Raw genomic sequence first — 26,446 nt, forward strand, 5'->3', positions numbered from 1 at the left:
TAGCACATGTGTATGTATTTAATTGACCATCAAGTCTTCCTGTTTCAATGCAACATGTAAAGCTGAAACTCTGTTACAAGGTGTTTGTATCACCTGTGAAGCAGTATAGTATTTGCAAGTGGACTTGGGCTAGTCATAAATGTGTATAGCAAACTCTAGGGCAATTGCTTAAGAAAGTAAAAATAGAAGTAAAACTGAAATGTTAAGAGAGGAGAGAAATAGAATGATATAGTGAGTGAGTGAGTGAAAGTCGCTCAGTCATGTCCGACTTTTTGCAACCCCATAGACTATACAGTCCATGGACTTCTCCAGGCCAGAATACTAGAGTGGGTAGCCTTTACCTTCTCCAGGGGATCTTCCCAACCCAAGAATCGAACCCAGGTCTCTCGAATTGCAGGCAGATTCTTTACCAGCAGATCTGGTTCTTTACCAGCTGAGCCACAAGAGAAGCCCTAAATGCTCATAAAAGCAAAGAAGGTATTAAAAGAAGGTATTAAAAGAATAGAAGACAAAAAAACAGAAATGAATGAAAATAGTAACAAATATGGCAAACATGTCATAATCACTTTAAATGTGAGTGGTCTAAATAAACCAACTAAAAGAATATCAGAATGGATAGGGGAAAAAAAAGACTGAACTACATGTTGTCTACAAGAAACCCACTTTAAATATAAACACATAGATTAAATGTAAAGAGATGGAGAAAGATATACCATGCTAACACTAATAAAAAGAAAGTTGAGACAGTTATGTTAATTTCAGAGCAGAATTCAGAGAAAGAAATTTATCAGGGATAAAGAGAAGCATTACAAAAAGATAAAGAGGCCAATTTTCCAAGAAGATATAACAATTCTTACTGCGCATACTCCTAACAACAGAGCAACAAAATACACGAGGCAAAAACTAATAGAACTGCAGAGAGAAACAGATAAATCCACTGTTATAGCTAGAGACTTCGATACCCCTCTATCAGCAACAAACCCAGCAGGCAGAAAATATCAGTAAGGATATAGTTGAACAGAACAGCCCCATCAATCAACTGAATTTAATTGTCATTCATAGACTACTTCACCCAACCACAACAGATTACACATTCCCCTCAAACTCACAGAACATTCACCAAGATGGACTATATTCTGGGCCATAAAAAATGTAAAAGAAATAGCTCCCTGCCACTCAGCCATTGTCCGTGTGCTTAGTTGTGTGACTCTTCGCAAAGTCCTGGGCTGTAGCCCTCCAGGCTTCTTGTCCAAGAGATTTCCCAGACAAGAATACTGGAGTGGGTTGCCATTTCCTACTCCAGGGGATCTTCCCAAACCAGGGATTGAACCCGTTTCTCTTGCGTGTCTGCATTGCCAGGTGGATTCTTTACCACTGGGCCACCTGGGAAGCCCATGATACCCCAAATAACAAACACAATTAATTTGAATGTATCTTTCAAGCCATGGAAAACGAAGTAGAGCTCATCTTATAAAAAGCACAAAATCAGACAATCTTTGGGCTTCCCTGGTGGCACAGTGGGTAAAACGTCTGCCTTCAATGCGGGAGACCTGGGTTTGATCCCCGGGTCGGGGAGATACCCCTGGAGAAGGAAACGGCAACCCACTCCAGTCCTCTTGCCTGGAAAATTCGCAAAGAGTCGTACACGACCGAGCAACTTGACTTCTCTGACTGCGAAATAATATTTTTGCTGCCTACTAGAAAATCCTAAGCTAATAAATCTAAAGAAATGGTAGCCTACGCATTTGAAATCAATTTTTTCTCAGAAGCAGAAAATTTGTCAGTTTTTGCATCTCTACAGACTGACCTGAATCTGGGCTGTGTTCTATTTCCCCTCCTTGCACAATGGGATAATATTCCTACTCCTCCAAATGCCAATTCCCCCATCATCCACTGAATCCCAGCCTCCTCACTTTCTTCTCTTGTCTTCACTCCATGGGTCACCCCCATTAGCTCACAACATGTCTGGTATCCATTAATTTTAAGGTTGCCACATTTAGCAAGTAAAAACACAGACACCTAGGTAAATTTTAGTGTCAGATAAACAAGTAACACATTTGTGTGTGTGTCTCATGGAATATTTCAGTTCAGTTCAGTCACTCAGTTGTGTCTGACTCTTTGCAACCCCATGGACTGCAGCATCATGCAATATTTAAGACATACTAAAAACTGAAAGCAAAGCCTTCCTGTTTGTCTGAAATTCAACTTAATCGGGGTCCCTGTATTTTATTTGGCAACCTTACATCATTCACCCTACAGCCTAGTCTTCTGCCTTTCCTTTTCTTCCCTTCTCAGCAAAGTGCCTGAAAAGAGTTGTCTGAATTCTCCCTTCTCTCCTCCCCCTCCTATTCCTCTTTCACACTGTGTCCAAGCTAACTTCTTTCGCCAGCACTCCAGAGACTGATGGCCTCCACGCTGTTTATTGGAGCATGAGATTGGTCTTATTCCCCAGTGTATTCCAAGTTCCTGGTGCTTATAACAGTACCTATCACAGAGCTGGTACTCGATCAATGTTTATTTAATGAATGCACTCATGTATCTGCAGTATTATCAGATGAGTCAGTTTTCAGCAAATTTATTTGCCATTCCATGAGATTCTCAATGCTGGAATTGAAATTGTTCACTCTCATATACATATAACACACCATGTTCTAACTATAGAAGCAAGTCTTTAAGCCATTCAACTTTATTCACAGCTACTTTTTTTTTTAACAGCTACTTTTTCATACTAAACATCATCTAAACATACTAAACAACATCTAGCCCTTCCTTCATTTTATGGCATAACTAAGCATAATGAAGCAGGGAGATGGACGTCCCCTCACCGTACTGACTCTGGGGAGAGCGTGAGCTGCTTTTTTTCAGTCCTATCCATAGCATCATCTCCATTCCAGGTGTCCAGAGCCTCCCCTTCTTCCTCACTGCCCCATGAGCATCTTGGAAAAGAACTGAGCGGGAAGGGAGGTCTCAATGCCCAGAGATACAGTCCTTCTGCTGGAGGCCATGGGGGGACAGGCTTAGTGCCATGGAAGAAGGTCCTCATGAGAGGACAACGGGAAGAAATTCTAAAGATGACTTTTCTGTGCTGATCTACTGAAATCATTGATAAGTTCTTTCTTTTAACTGGGCCAAGACCGACTTTCTTGGGTTGTTAGTTATGTCTTCCAGAATACAATCAAATAAGTAAAGCAAGTCAATTCTCTTTCTCATGATGACACTTTGAACATCTGAAGATAGCTTTGTCTCCTACAAGCCTTCACTCCTCAGGGCAAACACTTAGCTTCTTGATTTCTTTCTCAAAGGAGGTGGTTTCCAGTCCTTACATTCTGGCTCCCTTTCTCCTAGTCTTTCCATTCAATTCATGAACATTTCTTTCAAAACAGGGTGCCTGGATTCTTCGTGTAACCGACCTGGGAGATAGAAATTCTTACAGGGCAACATGTTACTATTTATAATGTCTAAGTCAGGGTTGCTCCCCAAACATCTCCAGTGCTCCTAGGGGTCCCTAGAGTGTCAGTTAACATCCTCAAATCTTTTCCCATAAAATCCTGTTAGACCATATTCCCTTTATCATATATGCATATTATAGATTTTTTAAACGGAGGAGAACTTTAAATTTTATAGGAATAAATGAAATTCTGTTAACATTCTTTTCCTGTGTTTTAACCTGTCAACTTCATTTGTAATTCTGTTTGCCATTTGTCACAATACCATCCTTCTACATGTTGAGGCATCTCAAATTCAGTAAGTCACTCTGAACCCATTGATGGAAAGAGCATACAAACTCTTTAACTTCTGAGGTCCAGGGGCCAGTAACCTCAAAAGACAGAAATCTTAATTATCCAGAAAGGGGCTGAGACACAGAGGACTCTGTCATAGGCTAAAGCAACTTTTGATCCTACAGAAATACTTGAGATGTTACTCTTGGTTCATCCATCAGTGGGTTGGGGAAAGAGGTAGGCAGTCTGGGAGGAAATGTGTTATGGAAAGTTGATATCTGTGCCCAGTCAGCCAGTGAAGAGAAAAACACTGAGGCAGACACTTTTCACCAGAGTCCCCCCAAAGCAGCTTATGTGCAGAAGGCAGAGCTTTTGAGTTACCTTAAAGCTGAGGCTAGAAATGGGATATCGCTTTCTGAACAGGCCTCCCTGTCCATGAAGTCCTCTATCTCAGCTACAAGCACTGTGAAGTTCCTGCAAAATTACATGAAATGTGTCAGGAGGTCAATCGGGCAGTGCTCCCTAGAGGCAGTCGCAGAATTAGCCACAAAGGGATGGGGTTCTCAAGGTGATGGTGCCACTTTCCTCCAGCAATGGAAGGTCCCCAGGCACATAGCCCACTCTTCTTTCCAGTTTATACCCTGCACCAATTCTAATGCTTTTGCCCTACTCCTGACCCTCCCCCAGCCCTGGTATACTTTGGAAACCAAATCAATAGCTTCTTAGATCAATTAGAAAGTAAATCACCCTGATCAGTCCCAATCACCAAACAAGATTAAATTGACTGAGATTTATTAAAATTTAAAAAAAAATTTTTTTTGCAGTATCTCTAATGGTGAAGTTATACTGGTTTTTATTTCCTTTTTTGCTAACCTACATTTTGTCCAGAAAAGATAAAATGAAAAAAGATTGGGGTTAATGGGTTACCTGCAATAATATGATGTTCTGATTTAAATTTGGTTAATTACATCTTTTTTTTTTTCCCAAGAACTTTACTCGTAACTTGTGTATCATATTTGTCTTGCAAAGAATCCAGAAAGAACTGTATCAGGGAAATATAAAAGGAAACCAACATTCAAAACACCTGCTGGTTCTTGACTTCAAATCCAGGTCATGATTTCTTTCTTTCCCTGCCTCCCCCGCCACAGCCCACCCCCACCCCCTACCCCGATCCCCACACACACAGCTTTAGGAATTTCTAAAGGGAATAGCTACTTCTCACTTCTTCTAAAAGCAGAACATCTCTACTATTCTTCAAAAACAGGCACAATGGAGAACTACTTTGGTTTGAAGACCAACATTTGTACTAAAATGTAGCAACTCCATTTTACTTTTAAGTCATTCTTAAACAAAACAAAACAAACAAAAAACTCTTCATACTGATGTTTTCTTTAGAAAAATCTCAGAATTGTAAAATGCTAAATGAAAGAAACATCATGAGAAATGCTAGGCTGGATGAAGCACAAGCTGGAATCAAGATTGCCAGGAGAAATATCAGTAACCTCAGACATGCAGATGACACCACCCTTATGGCAGAAAGTGAAGAACTAAAGAGCCTCTTGATGCAAGTGAGACAGGAGAGTGAAAAAGTTGGCTTAAAGCTCAACATTCAGAAAACTAACATCATGGCATCAGGTCCCATCACTTCATGGCAAATAGATGGGGAAACAATGAAAACAGTGACAGACTTTATTTTGGGGGGCTCCAAAATCACTGTAGATAGTGACTGCAGCCATGAAATTAAAAGACGCTTACTCCTTGGAAGAAAAGTTATGACCAACCTAGACAGCGTATTAAAAAGCAGAGACATTACTTTGCCAACAAAGGTCCATCTAGTCAAAGCTATGGTTTTTCCAGTGGTCATGTATGGATGTGAGAGTTGGACTATAAAGAAAGCTGAGCACCAAAGAATTGATGCTTTTGAACTGTGGTGTTGGAGAAGACTCTTGAGAGTCCTTTGGACTGCAAGGAGATCCAACCAGTCTATCCTAAAGGAAATCAGTGCTGAATATTCACTGGAAGGACTGATGTTGAAGCTGAAACTCCAATACTTAACCTGATGCAAAGAACTGACTCATAGGAAAAGCCCCTGAGGCTGGGAAAGATTGAAGGTGTGAGGACAAGGGGACGACAGAGGATGAGATGGTTGGATGGCATCACCGACTCAATGGACATGAGTTTGAGTAAACTCTGGGAGTTGGCAATGGACAGGGAGGCCTGGCGTGCTGCAGTCCATGGGGTCGCAAAGAGTCAGACACAACTGAGCGACTGAACTGAAATGAAAGAAACCACTGATTTCAGGAATATCACTATATCACAAAATCAAAATCTAAATACTTACACTAATGAGTATTTTCAGGGTACTGATGTAACCACCTATGAGCCAGTTACTCTAAAACTTTACAATAAGAGTTGTCCAGATATGTTCTGTGTCCCACACTTCCGTAATTCTATCCTTTGGCACAAGTATGACAAATAGTAGCTTAACTACATGAAAGTGGGCTACTTAGATTTGTGACTATAATTGTTCCAGTCTCCCAACACCAGAGAGATCAAACACATACCACCTCCAGTTACTCCCCCAGGAAGGTCCAGCAAGGAAGGTGAGGGAGATCTTTAGAGGAAGAAAGTTACTAGATAAATAGTGTGCAACTCAACAATAAAAATATTTCATTAATCACCTAACCCAGGCACTGGACCAACGATCTCTTACTTGTTTTTGCTTACTGTTTTCTTCTTACCTGAAGCTGTGCTTGGCAGGTGCAACAGGGAAGAGGAGAAAGAGGGAGAAAAAAATGCCAATTTGGTTTAAATCCACATGTAAGTCAACCCAGTGGGACTGGGTGTGGGACCAGCCTGACCTTTCTCCTAAGCCTTAGCTGCTTCTCCTAATTCCCTGTTCTACTCTTTTGAACCTTTTCACAACCAGAGCATGTGAAATCTCGTAGGGGAACATGGTGTGCCAGGTGGTCCCCTGGTTTTAATCTGAAGTATAACAGGGCTTTCCTGATAGCTCAGTTGGTAAAGAATCCGCCTGCATAGCAGGAGACCCTGACTCGATCCCTGGGTCAGGAAGATCTGCTGAAGGGATAGGCTACCCACTCCAGTATTCTGGCTTGGAGAATTCCATGGACTGTATATAGTCCATGGGGTTGCAAAGAGTCAGACACGACTGAGCGACTTTCAATTCAATACTGATTAAAAGAGAACATAAAAGTATCTTAAAACTATCACATTTATTTCTTCAGGTATGTCTAAAGTATTGGCATATCTTACCAGGGTGTATATATGTATTTTTAAAAATCCCTTTTTCTTTCATGGATTTTCAGTTTTGTCAGTGTGCTTCAACTTTCCTGATACACTGTCTTTCTGTTGTTTACTAGTTTTAAGCTCTGTAAACAGCGGAAACATACTTTAAAGCTTTCTTCATAGTGGTCTACTCCCTCCAATTTTTAGGCTCAAGTTCTCCTTGTTGGTTGATCCTGTGAACTCTCCGTCATGAAGCCTTGTTTTCTGCCAAGACTTGCAATCATTAACTGTGGTTTCCACTTCACCAGAAGCTGACTGCCTTGAGAAGCGAGGCAAGTTCTGGGTCATGGATGCCCAGGGCAGGCTCTTAATAGTCTCTGTGAGGACCTTTGGGCTTTATCTGTACCAGATTAGTTTTTAAAATTTCAATTAACTTTAGAGAAAAACTTCAAAAATAGAGTCTTTCTGTATACCTTTTCCATAGCTTCCCCTAATACTAAAGTTAGCAAAATCAATAAAGGAACCTCTGTACAAGACTGCTAGCTACACTGTATGCTGTATTTAGATTTCACCCTTTTTTCCCACTGATAACCTTTTTGTTGTCCAGAATCCTATCCAGGCCTCCACATTTCCTTCCTTTGTTGTGTTCTTCTGTGTTTTGCAGTTCCTCTTGCTTTTCTCAGTTTCAAGGGGTTTTTATTTTCTTGAGTTTCGTAAACAACTCCAGGTTTATCCTATTACCCTTCAAGTTTGCATAGATGAGGATCTTCTCAGTTATCTTTCTAGATCATAGTCCTAATCTTTTAATTCCAAAATGAATCTGCTCTTAGTGGAACCATCGATTTGATTAGTGGAGAGCCTGTAAAGCAAAATAGTGAGATGAAAGGAGTGGCGCCAACCACCTTGAGTGACAACAATTCTGCAAATTCCATGCACTGAATAGACTACTTTCAACTTAATTCCTTGGAAAATGAAAGCATCAGGTGTTCTCACGACGGACACGAAAATCAGAGAACAAAAAAACACTGCATTCAACTTTCACATTTTGCACATGAGAGAACTATCATGTTGCAAAGGAAATAAACAGAAAATATCACTTGACACCAATTCAGAGCATTTATTGACATTTCCATTTAAAATGCTAGGAAAGCTGTATAAATTGTAAACATGGAAACCAAACACTTGCATAAATTATTTCAAAAACTCTACAGCACATTAGAAAATGGTGCAGCTAATTGAAGGGAAGAAACATAGCCAGCAAAGAGAAGAGAGGGTCGAATTACTAAATCATTTACCCACACTGAAATTTAAGGGCCCATTTGAGACCAGCAAACCATGATTGTCAAGTTCAAAGTTGCAGGATTGATGCCACAAGTGGCCTCAATGTACTCTGCATTTTTTCGTACATTAACACTCGTAATCTAGGGATGAGAGTGAGGAACTCAGAAGAACATGGACCTTGACAAAGTCGGAGGTGGCCAGTGGGCACCCCAGAGTGCTCGGTTTGGCAGCCTTTCCTGGAAGGGTGCAATTCACTCCACCCCCATGCTCCCTAGACCAGCCCTGGAGGAGGGCAAAGTGGAGAATTTCTACTCCCCTTTTCTGAAATTAACCCTCTGCTGCCTAGAGCAACGGAGTCCACTGGTGGAGCCTCTGTTCCCCTAGGGTTCCCTCCTCCTTCCTCACATTTGCAGGAGGAACAGTTTGGGGAGCCTGGCTAGACGCTGACCCGGCACTATTCTGACCTTGCACTCAAGGAGTCAAGTGATGAACGCTGAAACCTGGTGGACATGAGAAGGGGCATTCATGACGTTCCAAGTTGTCCAGAAAGATTCCGTGGAATCAGGGACCGTGAGACCCAAATCACTTCCATTTTCCTTTGTCCCTTCTACTTATCCACTCTTTCTTTAAATGTGAAGCGGCCCCAGAGCAGAAAAACCGGGAGAAAGAAGGAAAAGCAAAGAGTCTGCATGATGATCTACCCCGTGGGAAAGTAATTTCGAGAAGGGTGTCTCAGAGGGTGACATTCCTTCCTTCTTTCTCTTGCTCGCTGGTTCCCAACTTTGTTTCATGTTTCCAAGGCATCTGATACTCTTTTGCTAAATGTCAACGCTGCTGGCTGGCGTGTTAAGATAAATTGTCAAGTGTACTGTTACACACACAGCATGGAATTAGGATCCTACCGGGAGGTTTCAGTTTTCAAATCTTTTTCATAAAATGAGAGACAGGAGTCTTAAGCACTGCAAATCGCCTCCAAGGGTAGCAAAAGAAACCAGAAATGCACACACTCCCTGTTCACTAGGTAACAAGTGTAAGCCTAATACAGTGTATGAGTGTGTCACAGCAGCTGTTGATGGAAACCCCTCTCACCTGTTGTAAGAATATCCGTGACGGTGCTAGAGTAAATGTAAAAATGAAGTTCAGCTTACCATCCCATAAAAACATGCTGTGTGCTCAAATGGTCTACATGTGGGTGCAGAAGTGGACTTCCTCACGCTCCTGCCTGGAACAAAGGTGGGTTAGGTGGGCTCCGGAGTCTGGCTTTGGGGACCTGCTCTGGAGGTAGAAATGAAATGGCTAAAACATCTACAGCTAAAGCGTGTGTGGTACTTAAGACTGGAACCCCCTCCCCACCCACCCAGAATCTTTCACCAGCTCTCCTTCCAATCAGCAAATTCATTCATGTCTAGGAATCTCATATGAAAGGGAGAGAGAGATGTATTTAATGATTAACTCCTGAATTAACTACAAATGCCAATCTGTGTCCGAGTGATTGGTTTGGTCACTGGAGCACTAAGTTGTGCAAACGCAGTGAACACTGACCCTGTCACGCAGTTGAATGGGAGGCTCGTAAAGGACAGAATTACCTGTTTCAGCCCGCAGCCTCCAGGCGTCCCTTCACCTGTGCCCTGCATCACAGGCCTCATGCCCTGAAAAATTGTGGTTGGCAGAAACTGGCTTAGTCTGCAGCTCAAAAGCCACATACAACCAAAATGAAAAGACGCTCTGAAATTAAATACAATTTGGAGGAAAAAGTGTAGGTAGCTGTAAAGTCAAATATATTTACTTATAACCCACTACACTCCACAAAGGATTAAATGTGGCTGAATGACAGACCCTTGAGATCTGCTCTTAGCAGCAGACCTCAGTGGACGTCTTTCACACTTGACACTGGCCCTCTGGCAGTTCTGGGACTCTCCTGTCCCCTCCAGAACAGACGTCTTTCTCCACAGACCTTCCTCCCAGGCCTGGTCATTTTCTTGGTGGGTTCCTGCAAACGTTTCCTCATAGCATCACTTCTTCCTCTTTACAAAACTCCTTCAGTGGTGCAGTTAGGGATTTGGTCTCCATATTGGAGCAGACCAGGTTCAAGGTTATTTTCAATGGCAGCTTCACCCCTTTCTCCATCCTTCCCCAGGCCCACTCTCAACTCTTCCCACACCATCTCACCACGTGCCTGGGAAGCTCTTGTCTTCCGTGGCTTCTGATGCTGAGTTCTCCCCAAGATCCCACTGTTTCCGAACGTGTAAGTTCCATTCCTCCTTCTAATGTACTTGTGTACTTCGGTGCATTTTACTGATGTTTAAACCATGTTATTTTCCCATCTCTTCCATTTTTTACACCCGAGGGTGTTGTCTGATTCAGATCCAAACATCTCAGAAGGCAGGGCTCATGTTTGGTGCCAGAAACAGCAGAAAATCGGAACAATGCATGAGAACTGAAAGTTAATGGTGAAGGAAGTGAATTGAAAGCAAATCGGGAGGGAGGAAGTGGAGTCCCATGGGGCCTCTGGTGTTGCTCTGGTTTCCTCCACGTGAACTCACTCACTGGGAGGTCACAGCAGATCGGACGGTCCATCCCAGCACCATCACACAGACAGCCCATGTTCTCACAGTGTTCTGTGGTCCCTCCTCAAGGGGTGTCTGCCCACATGACCACACCTGATCCTTGCAATAAGAACTCCTGGGGGGTGGGGGGGGTGCGCAGGGGAGGCCCGTTCCCATGAGGCTGATGGGGAGAATAAGGCTCAGACAAGGGGCCTGACACAGCCAGGGAGTGACTGTGCAGAATCTGAAAATGACCATTTCTCCAAACAGTCTCCTCTAAAACTCCGACTCAAATGTATAGCTCTTGATACTACCATGAGAACTTTTAAAATCAGAAAAAAAGAACAGACATAAAATGTCAGTTTTCATTTTGCAGTGTTTCAATAAATGGAACTCCAAAGCCACACAACTGCCACGAGGACCTCTCGTTGAAGTAGATTCCATTCACTGAGTGTCTGAAGCCCCACTCAGGGCGGTGTTCCCACGACAGCTGGTGTGTTCTGGGTCAGTTGACAGTAAAACTGAGTGCAAACTGAGTGTGCTTTACAACCAACGCAAGAGTGCTGGGGATCTCACCCGCCTGCTCACACCCACCACATACCACCGGTTGTCTATAACACGTCATTTTTAGTCTTGATGTTGGTTTAAAAATGTATCCCTTCTAAGAAGAAAAATATAGACAGAATCCCCTTATGCTAGCTTGAGAGGCATCAAAACTGCTACCGCAGCCCCGTTTAAAACAGAGGCCCATCTCTGCTATGTGCTAAGGAGGTAACCACATCTGTACACTCCACGTGCGAACACTTAGGACACTGAGCAGGAGGGGAGGGGAGGGGCTGTCAGCTGGCACTCAAGCTGAATTCACCAAAAGGTGTCCAAAGTAAAAATTTGCGTGAATCTCTGAAATTCTTCCTTACACATTCAGGATCCTGGTATTTCTGAATGACAGGCAAAGAGACCCCTCCACTCCGGGCAAGTCTGGTATTAAATCAAGACTGAGAGGTAAGAGATCAAGCCCACATGAGGGTCCTCTCTCCCCTGCTCTTTGGAGCCAGGGAAGGGTACGTGAAAAGGAGCTCCCATTACTTTATTTCACATTCTCAACAGACATCCTTCTGCACCTCTCCTGTTTCAGAGGCGTAAAGATAAAAAATGCCTACATTTTAATATCCCAGAACTGACTCTCCCTGGATTGTGAGACTCTTGAGTCTACATAACAGGCTTAGTGCAGAAGTGCAGAAACATAACACTGGAACCCAATGGTTACACTTTGGGGGCCTATTTTAGCTGCTTCGGGGTTCTTAAAATTTGACACAAATACAGAGATTTTGATTAGTCAGAGCCCCAGATTCTGCCTGTGTATCTGTTGTTTAATTAAATATATTAATTGAGCTAATAAAAAAGGATTCATGGCAAAGTATTATCTGCATCTGTTCTTCTTCATTCCACTCAGGTCCCAGAAAACAGAACAGCCCTTGTTACTCTATTCTTTACTCTACTTCGGGAAGCGGAGAGCTATACCCTTCAGGAGGCAATCTCAAGTGAGAGGACCCCTCCGTCAGACCCAAAGGTGGTTTTATCAGTCACTCAGCACAGTTATACACAATAAAATCAGAAATTAGGAGCAACTCTTTCTCCCTCGTGGTCTCAAAGCTTCTCCTTCCTTTCTTGGCTCATTACAAAAGGCTCAACAGAACTCGTTTCCAGGTCTCGAACATAGGGACTGCAATTACCACAGATGCATTCATGAATAACTAACCATTCGGTGGTCCTAGGAACTGTGACAAAGCATTTTTGCTCATGTAAGATTCCTCATTCGAAGTCGGGAGCAACTTATCAGCAAAGTGCCAGGATTCGTCAGGACCTCCTCAAAGCCTCATTCTATAGGACTGGCCTTGATGAAGATATGTACTCAAATGAAATGCAATAGGCAGTTGCCTCTGCCAATCAACAAATGGCAAATACAATTAAGAGTGTAAATCTAAACTTTGATATGTATTTTGAATAACCAAATAAATATTAAGCTTTTCCTCTGTGGAGAGGCTTTTTCCCCTCTTTCTAGAACAAAATGAAACCTTCCACATGTTCTTCCATTGAGAAAGCCAAAGTTGCATTTCACAGACAAGGTGAAGGGGCTCTTGGAGCTGTAGCACCAGAAGAAGGAAAATGCAGTTGATGGCTTTGTTTCAAATCGTCAGGCTCTACAATCTATCATTTGGTTTCTCACTAGTAGCTTTTTAAATTCCCAAACAGTCTTAGTATTCATGTCGTTCATATTACTATTAAAAGAAGTTCCTATGGAGGAAAAAGAGGGTGAAAATCAAGCCGTTAATAAAATGTCTTCAAAACTCTTTTCTCAGAAAACAAAGCAGCAGGTTCATTGTACAAACCAGTCTGAGTCACATCTTCCCACGGAAATACTAGGTTCCTTTAATCCCTACACCATCTACACATTATCATCTTTCACCTTAAAAAAAAAAAAAGAGAGACTAACTTAGGAATTTCATTAGCTTAGAACTGTGGTTGGTCTTTTGTGAAGTGCTACTGGCTTTTGGCCAAAAGTACATAAATTTCAACTGAACCCAGGTGGTCACAAAACTGCCAACGTACGAAAAGCATCATGGGCTGTCACGTGACTTGGAGCATCTTCTAAAATCACGACCTGTTCCCTTAGTTGGGCCCCTCGCCCCGGAGATGCTCCTCCTCTTAAAAACACCTGCTCAGTTGACTTCCTTTTAGTCTTGCTTCCACAGGAAGCGGATACTTGGCAAATGTGCAAGGCGAGGCTGATCAGCTGTGGAAGTTCTGCACAGCGGTCTGCTTCTGCGAGAGCCGGAGGAGCTCCTCGCGGATTGCTTTGATGAGAGAGGCTGAGGAGTGGCCGGGCTGGAGGTCTTCCGTGGAGCTGGTGGGGTAGGCCAATCCAGTGCCCGGCAGCCCCCTGTGAGGGAGGTTCCCGGGAGGAGCTGAGGGCTCCCGGCCTGAAGTCCTTGGCACCTGGAACAGCGGGGATGAATACTCCTGATGTCCGAGCACATGTGTCTAAAAAACCATGGCAAACACAGGAAAACAGGAGGGAAGATCAGAGGCAAACTGGCATCCGATGCTCTCCACCCACCTCCCAACCAACAACTCAGTCTCCCACCACCAGAATGCAAAGATGTAACTGCAGAGAAATTGTTCAAGGGAAAGTAGTCCAATAAAGAAGCCCCTGAACTTAATTTAACAAGGGCCTATACACACTTGCTTAAAGACAGAAAGAATAAACGCATGGTTGGCCCCACTGGCTAATCCCTGTGCTGCCATGTGTAGAAGGAGAGTGGGCCACTGGGGAACCCGGAAGGGCCCTGCAGAGCTGGACAGGGAGGGAGGCTGGAGCATCCCAGAGAGGGCAAGGTCTGATGAGGATGTCTGCTCAGAGGGATATGCAGAAACTGGCAGACGGACCGACGGGAAGAGCAACTGCCTTTGCTCTGAGTCCAGGACTCAAGGAAGGGGTGACGAGAACACATGTTGGGCCCATGGAACAGCAACAAGATCACAAAATCATCTTCTATCCTATCCGCCTGTGTGTCTGCATGTCAGTGCTCTGTACAGCTTTTTTTTTTTCTTTTTTTTAAAGCTATCTGCACAAAAGCATACACTAGCTTTGCTGACACTGGCAAAATATGGATTAACCGGGCATTCCTTTGATAAGAATTACAGTTTTCAGTGATTTTTTTCACATTTTTTCAGTGGAAAAAATCTCTTTATACACACATGCACACACTACATCTGTGATTTCACTTGTGGTAAGAGCAACTTGATAGCCTGGTAAACAGGACATGTGAGCCCTGGAATAACTTCCACATTTCACTTCTCCAAATTGTGACCAAGAACCCTCAAAAAGTGCACATTGGATTTGATGGGAAAACCCAAAACAACTCAGGAAACTAAGCCAGGCACAAAAAACGCAAAATGTCAGCAAAGGTAAAGTGCAGACCTGAGATTGTAACGCACGCATGCCAAGTCTCTTCAGTCATGTCCAACTCTTTGAGACCCCATGAACTGTATGTAGCCCATCAGGCTCCTCTGTCCATGGGATTCTCCAGGCAAGAATACTGGAGTGGGTTGCCATTTCCTACTCTAGGGGATCTTTCTGACCCATGGATTGAACTCACGTCGATCCAAGTTTAACCAAGTTCAACCCCTGAGTTGGGAAGATCCCCTGGAGGAGGAAATGGCAACCCACTCCAGTATTCTTGCCTGGAGAATCCCATGGACAGAGAAGCCTGGTGGGCTACAGTTCACAGGGTTGAAAAAGAGTCAGACATGGACTAAAGCGACTCAGCACGCATACACGGTGGTCATAATGGAAATGACATTAACAAACCCACAATAAAACTCAAATGCTGAGCAAGGAGGTACATAAGATTGGGAATATTTATATAGTGATCACACCAAAGATCAAGTCCAGCTTTTACAGTTTCAAACTCACGACTTAAAAGTCAAAATTACAGAGACAAAATTACAGGTAGTGCCTGAAGCTAGGGGGAGGGAGAGTGGGGAATTCGTGTTTAATGGGTATGGATTTCAGTTTTATAAGATGAAAAGAGCTATGGGGACGAATGATGTGAAAGCTGCATAATAGTATGAATGTATTTAAAACCACTTAAGCATGGTTCAAATGGTAAATTTTACGTTCTATGTATTTTACCATAATTGAAAAAAAAATGGGGGGAAAAAGTAACTGTTACTTAGGTCTCTATGCAGATTTTCCATAATGAATACTGCTTTTGTTATTTTTAAGTTATTTTAGAAACCTCATTACTTGAAGCCTGAAATCTACCTCGAGAAAAATAGTATATGTTTCCAGATTTCAATGCCAGTAGTCTCCCAGTCTGGTCAGAGGGAATTACCATCTACAGGCTGTAAGAAGGACTTCCCAGGTGGCGCTAGTGGTAAAGAGCCTGCCTGCCAATGCAGCAGACAAAAGAGACACAGGCTCAATCCCTGGGTCGGGAAGATCCCATGGAGAAGGGCGTGCCAACCCACTCCAGTCTTCTTGCCTGGAGAATCCCATGGACAGTGGAGCATGGCGGACTACAGTCCATAAGGTCGCACAGAGTCGGACACAACTGAAGCAACTTAGCATGCATGCACGACTGTATGAAAAGAAAAATACACTCAAGGAGAAAAACGGTGACGGAGGTTTTAAAGAGAGATCTGCCCTGCAGAAGCAGCAGCAGCTATACCATTTACCATTTGAACCATGCTTAAGTGGTTTTAAATACATTCATACTATTATGCAGCCTTCACATCATTCGTCCCCATAGCTCTTGAAATCATCTTATAAAACTGAAATCCATACCCATCGTGTCTGAATTCTCAACGATGATCCCAACACGAGATACTCACAGCCTCTCTCCGGCCGGCTTCGTCCTCTCCATAGGCAGGCCAGCCTGGCCCCCCATACTGGCCGCCTCTGCCCGGTGGGATTTCCACTGGCTGAGCTCCGATTCTGCTGGCGATTCCCACCTGTGTCAGGTGCTGGATCTGAGAGCCTAGAGGAACACAGGGAGGGGCCCGTGAACACCAGCAGGGGAGTGGAAGGCTGCTCAAGTGAAGACACTCTGGTTCTGACCTCAGCACGCCCCTGGGGACACGAGCATTGTTCAAATGTGGCACCAATTCTACCCCCAGAAAAGACACTTCCTAAGAAAACCAGACCTGAGCTTCTGGGCTTGTGGGCTGTTACTTTCTCTCAATACAGTGGCTATTAGTGATGTTCCTATTTTCCTGGTCAGACATCAAACGACAGGGAAGAAAGGGGATAATGGAGGGCCCTTCCATTCATTTCTGTAGAGGCTACAGATAATGGGGACCTTATTCATTCAGAAAAAAAGAAGTGAAAGGTTTTGGAGCCATAAAGAAGCTGAAACCTAGTACTTTCTTATGACTTTCAGACTCACAAGGAAATGAAAATGCAATATGCCCTTTTTTTTTTTTTAAACAGGCAGTGTGTGTATTTGAGTTCAAAATGTTAAAGTACATTTTTGTTACACTCACACTGTTTTCATAATTTAGTCACACCAAATTAAAAATTTAAAACTATCCATGACAAATGGGTACTTGCCAAGAGCATGTGCCAGCGATTGAACAACAAGGGCATTTGTCACCTGCCTCTGCGGAGACTGAACCCTGAGCTGCTGCAGCTGTTGACCTTCAGCACCCCAAGGGAGTTCAGGGTGGAGTGAGACACTCTGCTCCAGGGAATCTGGTGGAACAGGTCTTTAGAGAGTTAGGTATTTTCAGGAACTGATTTCAGGATCCCAATCTTTGCATCTCCTCACATCCAGAAAAGCACTAAATCCCTTCGTGATGACATCAGCTCCAGGTGACTAGCAGAAAACCTCTTGTAAAGTAAGTGCCTGATTGCACTGAACTCCCCTTTCATAAAAATCATATACTGACCTTCCCCCACTGCCTCTTTGGGGCAGTCTCTCAGAGCTATCTGAGGTGCTGTCTCCCAGGCTACAGTCCTCATTTTGCCCCAAATAAAACTCACCTCTCGAGCTGTGCCTCTTTTTCAGTCGACAAAGCCACCCACCCAACCTGTTCATCGAGGTATAGTGAAGCAAAGACAGATGACCGCGAGCGCTCATTCTACACTTAGGCATGCTATAGCCTTGTGTGGCTGTGAAAGCTAGCCTTTAAATAACATATTTTTCTCTCCCATCAACTTTGGCATATGGAAATAACCCTATTCAACGGATCGAGGGAGAAAAAACAGATCTTTAAATGCTGTGAAATAAAACATCGATTTCCAAATGCACCTAGGATCATCTTATTCATCTGGGATGCTCAGGCTAGTCCCACAAAGGTTCAGGGTTTTCCAGAGGTAAGACCTCTCCATCTTCAAGGCTGTTCCTACTCTAGTTACCTAATTAACAGCCTCTGTTAATCAAATACTTTTTATTAAATGTCCTCTACAGGAGCACTTGTCCTGAAGCATTTGTTACTGAAGATTCCTAACACTATTAAAATTACTGGAACTATCAGACAATGGACATTGCCCAACAGACATTGTTTGAGCAAACCTTGCAAAGGACAGAAATCCAGCGGTGTTCGTCATCACTTGTGACGGCTCAGACAACCGCACGGGGAGAAAGGCAGACCTTTGTGTTGGACTTGCAACAGCAGTTGAAATCGCAGTTGAGACATGATTCTGTATTTTGCTTTGTTCTCTTAACGAGACAGCACAGGCTCCCTCACGATTCAAGCGGCCCATCACCCCCCAGCAGGCAGGGGTTTGCATTCCAGCTCAACCACTGACAAGCCTGTGCCCTCGGACACCCAGTAATCACTCCAGCTGAGACTCAATGCCTCACTTTTCAAATGGAGATTAAAAAAAAAAACTATCTCACAGTGCTATTTCAAGGATTAAAAGACAGAAAATAGGTCAAGTACCAAATGCATAGGAGGCAATCAGGAAATCTTAAATTCCCTTTTTCTGGCTCTGAGCTCTTCATTTTCAAAGGCTGTACAAGTTTACTCACTGATGCCCTTAAACTCGGTATTGAGGGAGCTCACAGTTGTTTGCTATTCTGAATAATGCTTCAGTAAACATCCTTGCACATGTAGTTTTTCTCCAATATTTTGGATCTATTCGGGGGACAGGGAGGAGCCCATATTCCCAAATTACGAAATCAAAGGCTCACAAAGTTATATTGCCAAGCTGCTTTCCAAAAATTTAATGATTTACACCATCACCAGAAATAATATAAGAGTAGTAATAATAATAATGGCAGCTAATATTATTACAATTTGTGATATGCCAGGCACTATTTTAAGCACTTTATATCTGTTATCTTCTAAGACTGTTCTTTTAATGATGATCTGAAAGAGCAGGTAGAAAAAACCTAGAGCAGTTTCATGTTGTCACCAGCTTCCCCTGACCTTCCACTGCTGACTCTGCCCATGAGTGACTGCAGAGAAGGGACAGGCATAGAGGCATGGGGAAACGACAAGGACATTTTAGAAAAGAGAAGATAAAGGTAGAAGGGGAAAAATGAGGGAGGTAAGGCTCGAGGAGAAAACCGTGGTTGTACCCTCCCAGAAGTGACCAAATAAAACACAAATCTCCCTGTAGTCACTGTGGATCGACTTTAGAAACTGCCTTCTCTAAAATAAACGCTTGTTTTCATGCCATCGTAAGCACTCAGAAATAGGTGTTTCTGTTCACTGTAAGTTTTCAGAAACGTTTTCCCTAGAAGACATGCGCTGGGAATTTCACATAAAGGGACTGTTTTCGAGACTCTGACTCAGGAACAAATCGGAGGCCCCGGGTCTTGGGATCTCAGCCACTCTGTCCTTTCCCACTTCCCAGCCATGCATCTCCAACAGGATCCGAGGGAACACAGCTCACCGCCAGAAGAGGCCAGGGCTGGGATGCTGACACCCTGAAGTCTAAAATGTTCTCTGCAGAATTTAGCCAAAAAGAAACGTCCGCGTGTACCTGTGGTGCCCCCAACAGGCCGAGGCCGGGCCACTGACGGCCCCTCCTCAGAGTAGATCCCTCGGGCAGCAAATGAGGTGGCTTCGGACGATGCTTGGGGCTGTGGCGGCTCGGGAGGCACCAGCTCCGAAGACTGCAGCAAACCGGGTCCGAAACCGGGTCTGAAGGCGAAGCACACCCAAACATTAGGACCACACTTGCCTGGTCCTGGTATTTTATTAGGTCCACCCTCAGCCCTGAAGCAATATAAGACCTATGTGTCTGCTGGCTTATTAATCTCCTCTCCCAGAACATGGGCTCCCTGAGGACAGGGACTCTATTTGCTCCCTGACAAATCTCCTGTGCTACAAACTATATATACACCATCCAGTACACATGCTGGAACACAGGTGATGCTTGACCAATCTGCCGGATGACTGGAGAAAAAATGCTCTAGTTTACAGACCCAAAAAGGGTGCATCTCAAGCTCCAGGGCCCGTTCATCTCCAGTAGTCGACTAAAGGAGTGGATCTCAACCTTGGCTGTACATTAGGGTTACCCGGGGAACCCACACCACACCCCAGACCTCCCAAAAATAGAATCTTTAGACATGGGACCCACACCATGGTAGTTTTTAAAGCTCCACTGATGTTCCTGAGTTTTATCAAGGCTGAAAACTAGTGCTTTAAAGCAGTGGTTCTCAAACTATTTAGTCTTAGGACATAGGATTCATGAAAATAAGGACTCACAAGGGAAAGTGAAAGTCGCTCAGTGGTGTCCGACTCTTTGCAACCCCATGGACTATTCCATGGAATTCTCCAGGTCAGAATACTGGAGTGGGTAACCTTTCCCTTCTCCAGGGGATCTTCCCAACCCAGGGATCAAATCCAGGTCTCCCAAATTGCAGGCGAATTCTTTATCAGCTGAGCCACAAGGGAAGCCCAAGAATACTGGATTGGGTAGCCTATCCCTTCTCCAGGGGATCGTCCCCACCCAGTAATTGAACCGGGGTCTCCTGCATTGCAGGCAGATTCTTGACCAACTGAGCTATGAGGGAAGGACTCACAAGAGCTTTTGTTTATTTGGCTTCCCTGATGGCTCAAATGATAAAGAATCCGCCTGCAAAGCAGGAGACTGGAGTTCAGTCCCTGGCTCCAGAAGATCCCCTGGAGGAGGGCATGGCAACCCACTCCAGTATTCTTGCCTGGAGAACCCCATGGACAGAGGAGCTTGGCAGGCTACAGTCCACAGGGTCACAAAGAGTCGGACACAACTGAGTAACTAACACTTTCAAGAGTTCTTGTTTTTTTTTTTTTTCTTCTCCTTTTTTCTTTTTTTTTTTTTAAGAGTTCTTGTTTATGTGGAACATATCTATAGCTAAGGATCAGGTTCAAAATTAAAACAGAGCAAATGAAAAATTCATTTAAAAATAACAATATTAAACCTATGACATGTCAACATTTTTCACAGAATTAACTAATACTGGAGTGGGTAGCCATTCCCTTCTCCATGGAATCTTCCCGACACAGGGATCAAACCTGGGTCTCTTGCATTGCAGGTGAATTCTTTACCATCTGAGCCACCAGGGAAGCCCATATTTTCCTGCATGCCCCCCTCACCCCAATTTAATGAGAAGTGTTCTACATTTTTAAAAAATTTTCCTTAATAGAAGACATCTGGATTCTCACACACTTTGTATTCAATCAGTTTCCATCAGTTATTTTATGACGAAAAGCATAAATATGTAGTTGGAAAAAGAAGGAAGATTTTAATAGCCTTTCCAAATAATATTCAAATAGTATTTCCATTAAACATTCTTCTCTGAAACCATACCAAAACCCAACAATCTTTCCTATGAAGGTTAGTGGCAATATTGACTCTGAAACTATCAAAGAACTTTTCATCTTCTGTTATGTTAAAACTACTGGTCTTCCTTGCACTTTGAATAGACTCATGCATGATTGTATGACATTGCTCATTTGGAAAATACTGGTTCACTGAATTATGCAGACTTTCTTGATATTGACACATTTTATCTTACAGTAACCCAAAGTCACATTCATTACTATCACCATCAAGCTCATCAGAAAAGGCTTTAAGTACAAGGAAACTGTCCATGTCACCGCAGCAGACAAGTTTGTAAAATTGTAATTTCCAATTGAAAGCTCAATTTGATCATTGGCAATAACTGCTGTCAGCTGTTTTCCTGCCCACTGCTCATTTTCAAAGCCAAACAAAAGTCCACAGGGTGTTTGTTCAAGCAAAAACATAGCAACAGTTAGATCAGTTCTCAACTCTAAGGCCAAAATCAGCAGAAGTGGTTTATATGTGTCTCCTCTCCTGTCATCCAGACCGTTAAGGGACTCTAGGGTCTAGGTTTAATAAAGTTAATTTTGGGGCTTCCCTGGCGGTCCAGTGGTTAAGAACCCGCCTGCCCATGCAGGGGACACAGGTTGGATCCCTGGTCTGGGAAGATCTCACATGCCATGGAGCAACTAAGCCCATGCACCACAATTCCTGAGCCCTTGCGTCTAGAGCCCACAGCCACAGCTACTGAAGCTCATATAGACTAGGGCCTGTGCTCCACAACAAGAGAAGCTGCCGCCACGAGAAGCCTCCACACCACAACGAAGAGTAGCCCCTGCTCTCCGCAACTAGAGAAAGCCTGCACAGCAGTTAAGACTCACCACAGCCAAAAATAAATACATCTTTAAAATTTACTTTTACTACCTCAATGATACACTAGCATAAAACTGGCATTTTAAAAAATGCTGTAAAAAAACAAAAATAAAAAATCTGTGATTGCCCAGCAGTGAAGAAGACTGGAATGAGTCCTTGAACAGCTAGGTGTCACTGTCTGGATTCAAGCCAAGGCACCACAGCTTCACCCACCACTGCTTTCATATCTCAGTGCAAAGGTCAACGCAATGAGAAAAGTCAGATGATATCTTTATATTATTACAAAAATAGCTTTGACCTCACAGAGCTCCCTGAATGGGCCTCAAGGACCCTCTAGGGATCTGAGAATCTCACCCTGAGATTCTGAGAAGCCTCAGAATCTCAGGGTGAGATTCTCACCCTGAGAACCACTCTTTTAAAGATACTCAAAAGTAAAAAAAGAATGATGGCTTAGTTATAATTCCTTGCAAATGACAGTTAACCAGTAATTAATAGATTAAAACTTGGACTGCATGGAGATCAAACCAGTCAATCCTAAAGGAAATCAGTTCTGAATATAAGACTGATGCTGAAGCTGAAGTTCCAATACTTTGGCCACCTGATATGAAGAAGTGACTCACTGGAAAAGACCCTGATGCTGGGAAAGACTGAAGGCAGGAGGAGAAGGGGATGACAGAGGATGAGATGGTTGGATGGCATCACCAACTTGATGCACATGAGTTTGAGCAAGCTCCAGGAGTCGGTGATGACAGGGAAGCCTAGCGTGCTACAGTCCATGGGGTCACAAGGAGTCAGACATGACTGAGCAACTGAACTAATAGATTAAACCAGTTTGATGAGAAAGTACACCAACTTCCTCTGATTCTACACTGTCATTTCTGGAGTACAGTCCATAAACTAAAACCCAGGCAACCTGTATTACTCTCTTTAAAGAACTGCTGCTGTTTCCGATTGACCTCAGAAAGAGGTGTCTGACATCTCTGACCTTACAGATCTAAGAGCTTAACCAATGCACACTCCTCCATCCAACCCTGTAAACTAGAGCTCACCTAAGTTAATTATAATCTCTGGACCATTCACCTAGGAACAAGAGCTTGCCTTTTATTAATGATTTCTGCTTTATCCAGTCAACTAGCACCCTCCTGCCTACATCTACACCCCTTTCATCCTGAACTGTATACTCAGACAGTTCTGTGTGATCCAAATATTCTAATTTACCTTGGGTGACCATAAAATTTAGCATCCAAACCAGAACACTTTTGAGAGTGGAATTTACAATTATGCTGAACAACAGGTATAAATTAGGATTGAACCAGGCAAAACCAGATCATGTGGTCCCCCTAGCATTAGCTTTTGCCCTGGATCATCTAATCTCCACCTGTTCCCTTTACTTTGTTGCTTTTGGACCACAAAGCAGTGCCTGGAAGGGGGGAGAAGGGTTGGGGAAAAATAAAACAAAATCTTCTGAAAATGAGGGCAAATAAAGAGAAAGTAAGGAGAAAGCAGATAACATTCCTACTTCTGTGTGACTAAAGGGATAGCTGAATCATTCAAGGGATAGTTGAATGTGATTTCTGAGACTAATTCCTTTTTACAATTCCTTCATTGTAATAAATCAATTGTCTATTCACATGTGGGTCTGATTATGAATGCTCTTTTCTGTTCTGTTGGTCTACTTGTCTTGTTTTATAGCAACACCACACTCCTCATTCCTTGACAGTAATTTGCAACATTCAGAATACAGTCCTAACATCTTATTCTTCTTTCTCAAAGTGTCTTGGCTACTCTTGGCCCCTTGCAAATCCACATGTATTTTATTTTATTTTTTTCCTTTTTTTTTTTTTTATAGTTTCTTTTTTTTTTTTTAATTTTTTTATTAGTTGGAGGCTAATTACTTCACAACATTTCAGTGGGTTTTGTCATACATTGACATGAATCAGCCATAGATTTACACTTATTCCCCATCCCGATCCCCCCTCCCACCTCCCTCTCCACCCGATTCCTCTGGGTCTTCCCAGTGCACCAGGCCCGAGCACTTGTCTCATGCATCCCACCTGGGCTGGTGATCTGTTTCACCATAGATAGTATACATGCTGTTCTTTTGAAACATCCCACCCTCACCTTCTCCCACAGAGTTCAAAAGTCTGTTCTGTATTTCTGTGTCTCTTTTTCTGTTTTGCATATAGGGTTATCGTTACCATCTTTCTAAATTCCATATATATGTGTTAGTATGCTGTAATGTTCTTTATCTTTCTGGCTTACTTCACTCTGTATAAGGGGCTCCAGTTTCATCCATCTCATTAGGACTGGTTCAAATGAATTCTTTTTGACGGCTGAGTAATATTCCATGGTGTATATGTACCACAGCTTCCTTATCCATTCATCTGCTGATGGGCATCTAGGTTGCTTCCATGTCCTGGCTATTATAAACAGTGCTGCGATGAACATTGGGGTGCACGTGTCTCTTTCAGATCTGGTTTCCTCAGTGTGTATGCCCAGAAGTGGGATTGCTGGGTCATATGGCAGTTCTATTTCCAGTTTTTTAAGGAATCTCCACACTGTTTTCCATAGTGGCTGTACTAGTTTGCATTCCCACCAACAGTGTAAGAGGGTTCCCTTTTCTCCACACCCCCTCCAGCATTTATTGCTTGTAGACTTTTGGATAGCAGCCATCCTGACTGGTGTGTAATGGTACCTCATTGTGGTTTTGTTGCAAATCCACATGTATTTTAGAGTGAGTTCATCAACTTCCACATATTAAAAAATGCAACAGAGACAGCAAAAGAGACACAGATATAAAGAACAGACTTTTGGACTCTGTGGGGGAAGGCGAGGGTGGGATGATTTGATAGAACAGCATTGAAACATGTATATTACCATATGTGAAACAGAAGACCAGTCTAAGTTTGATGCATCAAACAGGGCACTCAAAACCCGTGCACTGGGATAGCCCAGAGGGACGGGATGGGGAGAGGGGTAGGAGGAGGGTTTGGGACAGGGGAACACATGTACACCTGTGGCTGATTCATGTCAGTGTATGGCCAGAACCACCACAATACTGTACAGTAATTAGCCTCCAATTATAATAAATGAATTAATTTTTTAAAAATAAATTAAAAATGCAATAAACCATTGGGATTTTGAATGGGACTGCAATGAATCTGTAGACCATTTGGGGTGATTTGATATTTTAAAAGAGTTGCACAATCCATGAATACCTTTCTTTAGAAGGCTTGAATATCTTCAGTTAGATTTATCCTGAGGTATTTCGTATTTTTGAATGCTATTTTACATAGTACCTTTAAAATTTTTTTATTTTCTGTCATTGCTCATGAACAGAACAGATTTTTGTATACTGGTCTTATAATGTTGTATACTGATCTTGTTCATCTTGGTATCCAACTACTTTGTAATTTAATTATTATGATTTTGTTATTTAGCCATCTTGCTAAAGTTCCTTAATTCTAACAATTCATGTATTGACATTTTAGGATTTTTCTACTACAAAAGTGTATCATCTGTGAATAATAACAGTATTATTTCTCTATTTGAATTCCTTAATCGTTCTGTTACTTTTTCTTGCGTTATTATACTAGCTAGGATGGCCAGGGCAATGCTGAATAGAAGTAATGCAAACAAGCAATTTTGTCTTGCTTTTGTTCTCAAAGGGAAAGTTTTTAACATTTCACCATTAACCAGTATTTGCCAAGATACTTTTTTATCAGATTCCTCTCTGTCTGTTTCTATCCTATGTTTACAAAGATTTTTACCATGAACGGATGTTGAACTTTATCAAATGTTGTATCTATTGAAATGAGACGATTTTCCTCCTTTATTCACTTCAAAGTGGTGAATTACAATGATTTTTTAAAATATTACATTACTCTTGTACTGATGGAAAAAAATCCAATTTGATTATGATGTGATAACCTATTGTATTATATTGCTGGATATACTTGCTAAAATATAGTTTCAAATTTTTGGCATCTATGTTCACGAATGAAACTGGCCCTTAATGTTTCCTGTCTTGCAATGTCCTTGTCCTTTCCGGTTTTGGTTATCAAGGTTATGCTGGTCTCATAAAATGAGTTAAGGAGTGTTTTCTTGTTTTCTGTTCTTTAAAAGAGTTTGTATGATACTGGTATTTTTTCTTCCTTCAGTGTTTGGTAGAATTTACTGTTGAAGCCACCAGGCCCTGAAGTTTTCTTTGTGGAAAGAATTTTAATAATGATTTTAATCTCTTTAATAGTTATAGGACTATTCATGTTTTCTCTTTCTAGGAGTTTTTCAAAGAACTAACTTTCAGCTTTGCTGATCTTCTCTAGCATGGATTTGTTTTCTACTTCATTAATTTCTATTCTTATTTTTATTATTTCCTTCCTTCTACTTCCCTAGGTTTTAAGACTTTTTTTCATGTGGGCCATTTTAAAAGTCTTTTACTGCACTTGCTACACTATTGCTTCTGTTGTTTATGACCTGGTTTTTTGGCCACAAGG

At 42.6% G+C, this 26,446-nt stretch overlaps 1 protein-coding gene across 1 annotated transcript in view; it reads right to left on the reverse strand.

The window, feature by feature from the left end:
• Nucleotides 1–8,070: 8,070 nt before the first annotated feature.
• The window catches only part of KIAA1549 (KIAA1549 ortholog), a 125,051-nt gene continuing 106,675 nt past the window's right edge, over nucleotides 8,071–26,446 (reverse strand). The window contains exons 18-20 of the mRNA XM_043872073.1: nucleotides 19,293–19,453; nucleotides 16,193–16,338; nucleotides 8,071–13,837 (exon numbers count right to left, since the gene is read on the reverse strand). Coding sequence (XP_043728008.1) covers nucleotides 13,586–13,837; nucleotides 16,193–16,338; nucleotides 19,293–19,453 — 559 coding nt within the window. The 3' untranslated portion in view covers nucleotides 8,071–13,585. The remainder of the gene's footprint in view (nucleotides 13,838–16,192; nucleotides 16,339–19,292; nucleotides 19,454–26,446) is intronic.

The sequence above is a fragment of the Cervus elaphus genome, chromosome 18 (assembly GCF_910594005.1).
Source record: "Cervus elaphus chromosome 18, mCerEla1.1, whole genome shotgun sequence".
Taxonomy (NCBI): domain Eukaryota; kingdom Metazoa; phylum Chordata; class Mammalia; order Artiodactyla; family Cervidae; genus Cervus; species Cervus elaphus.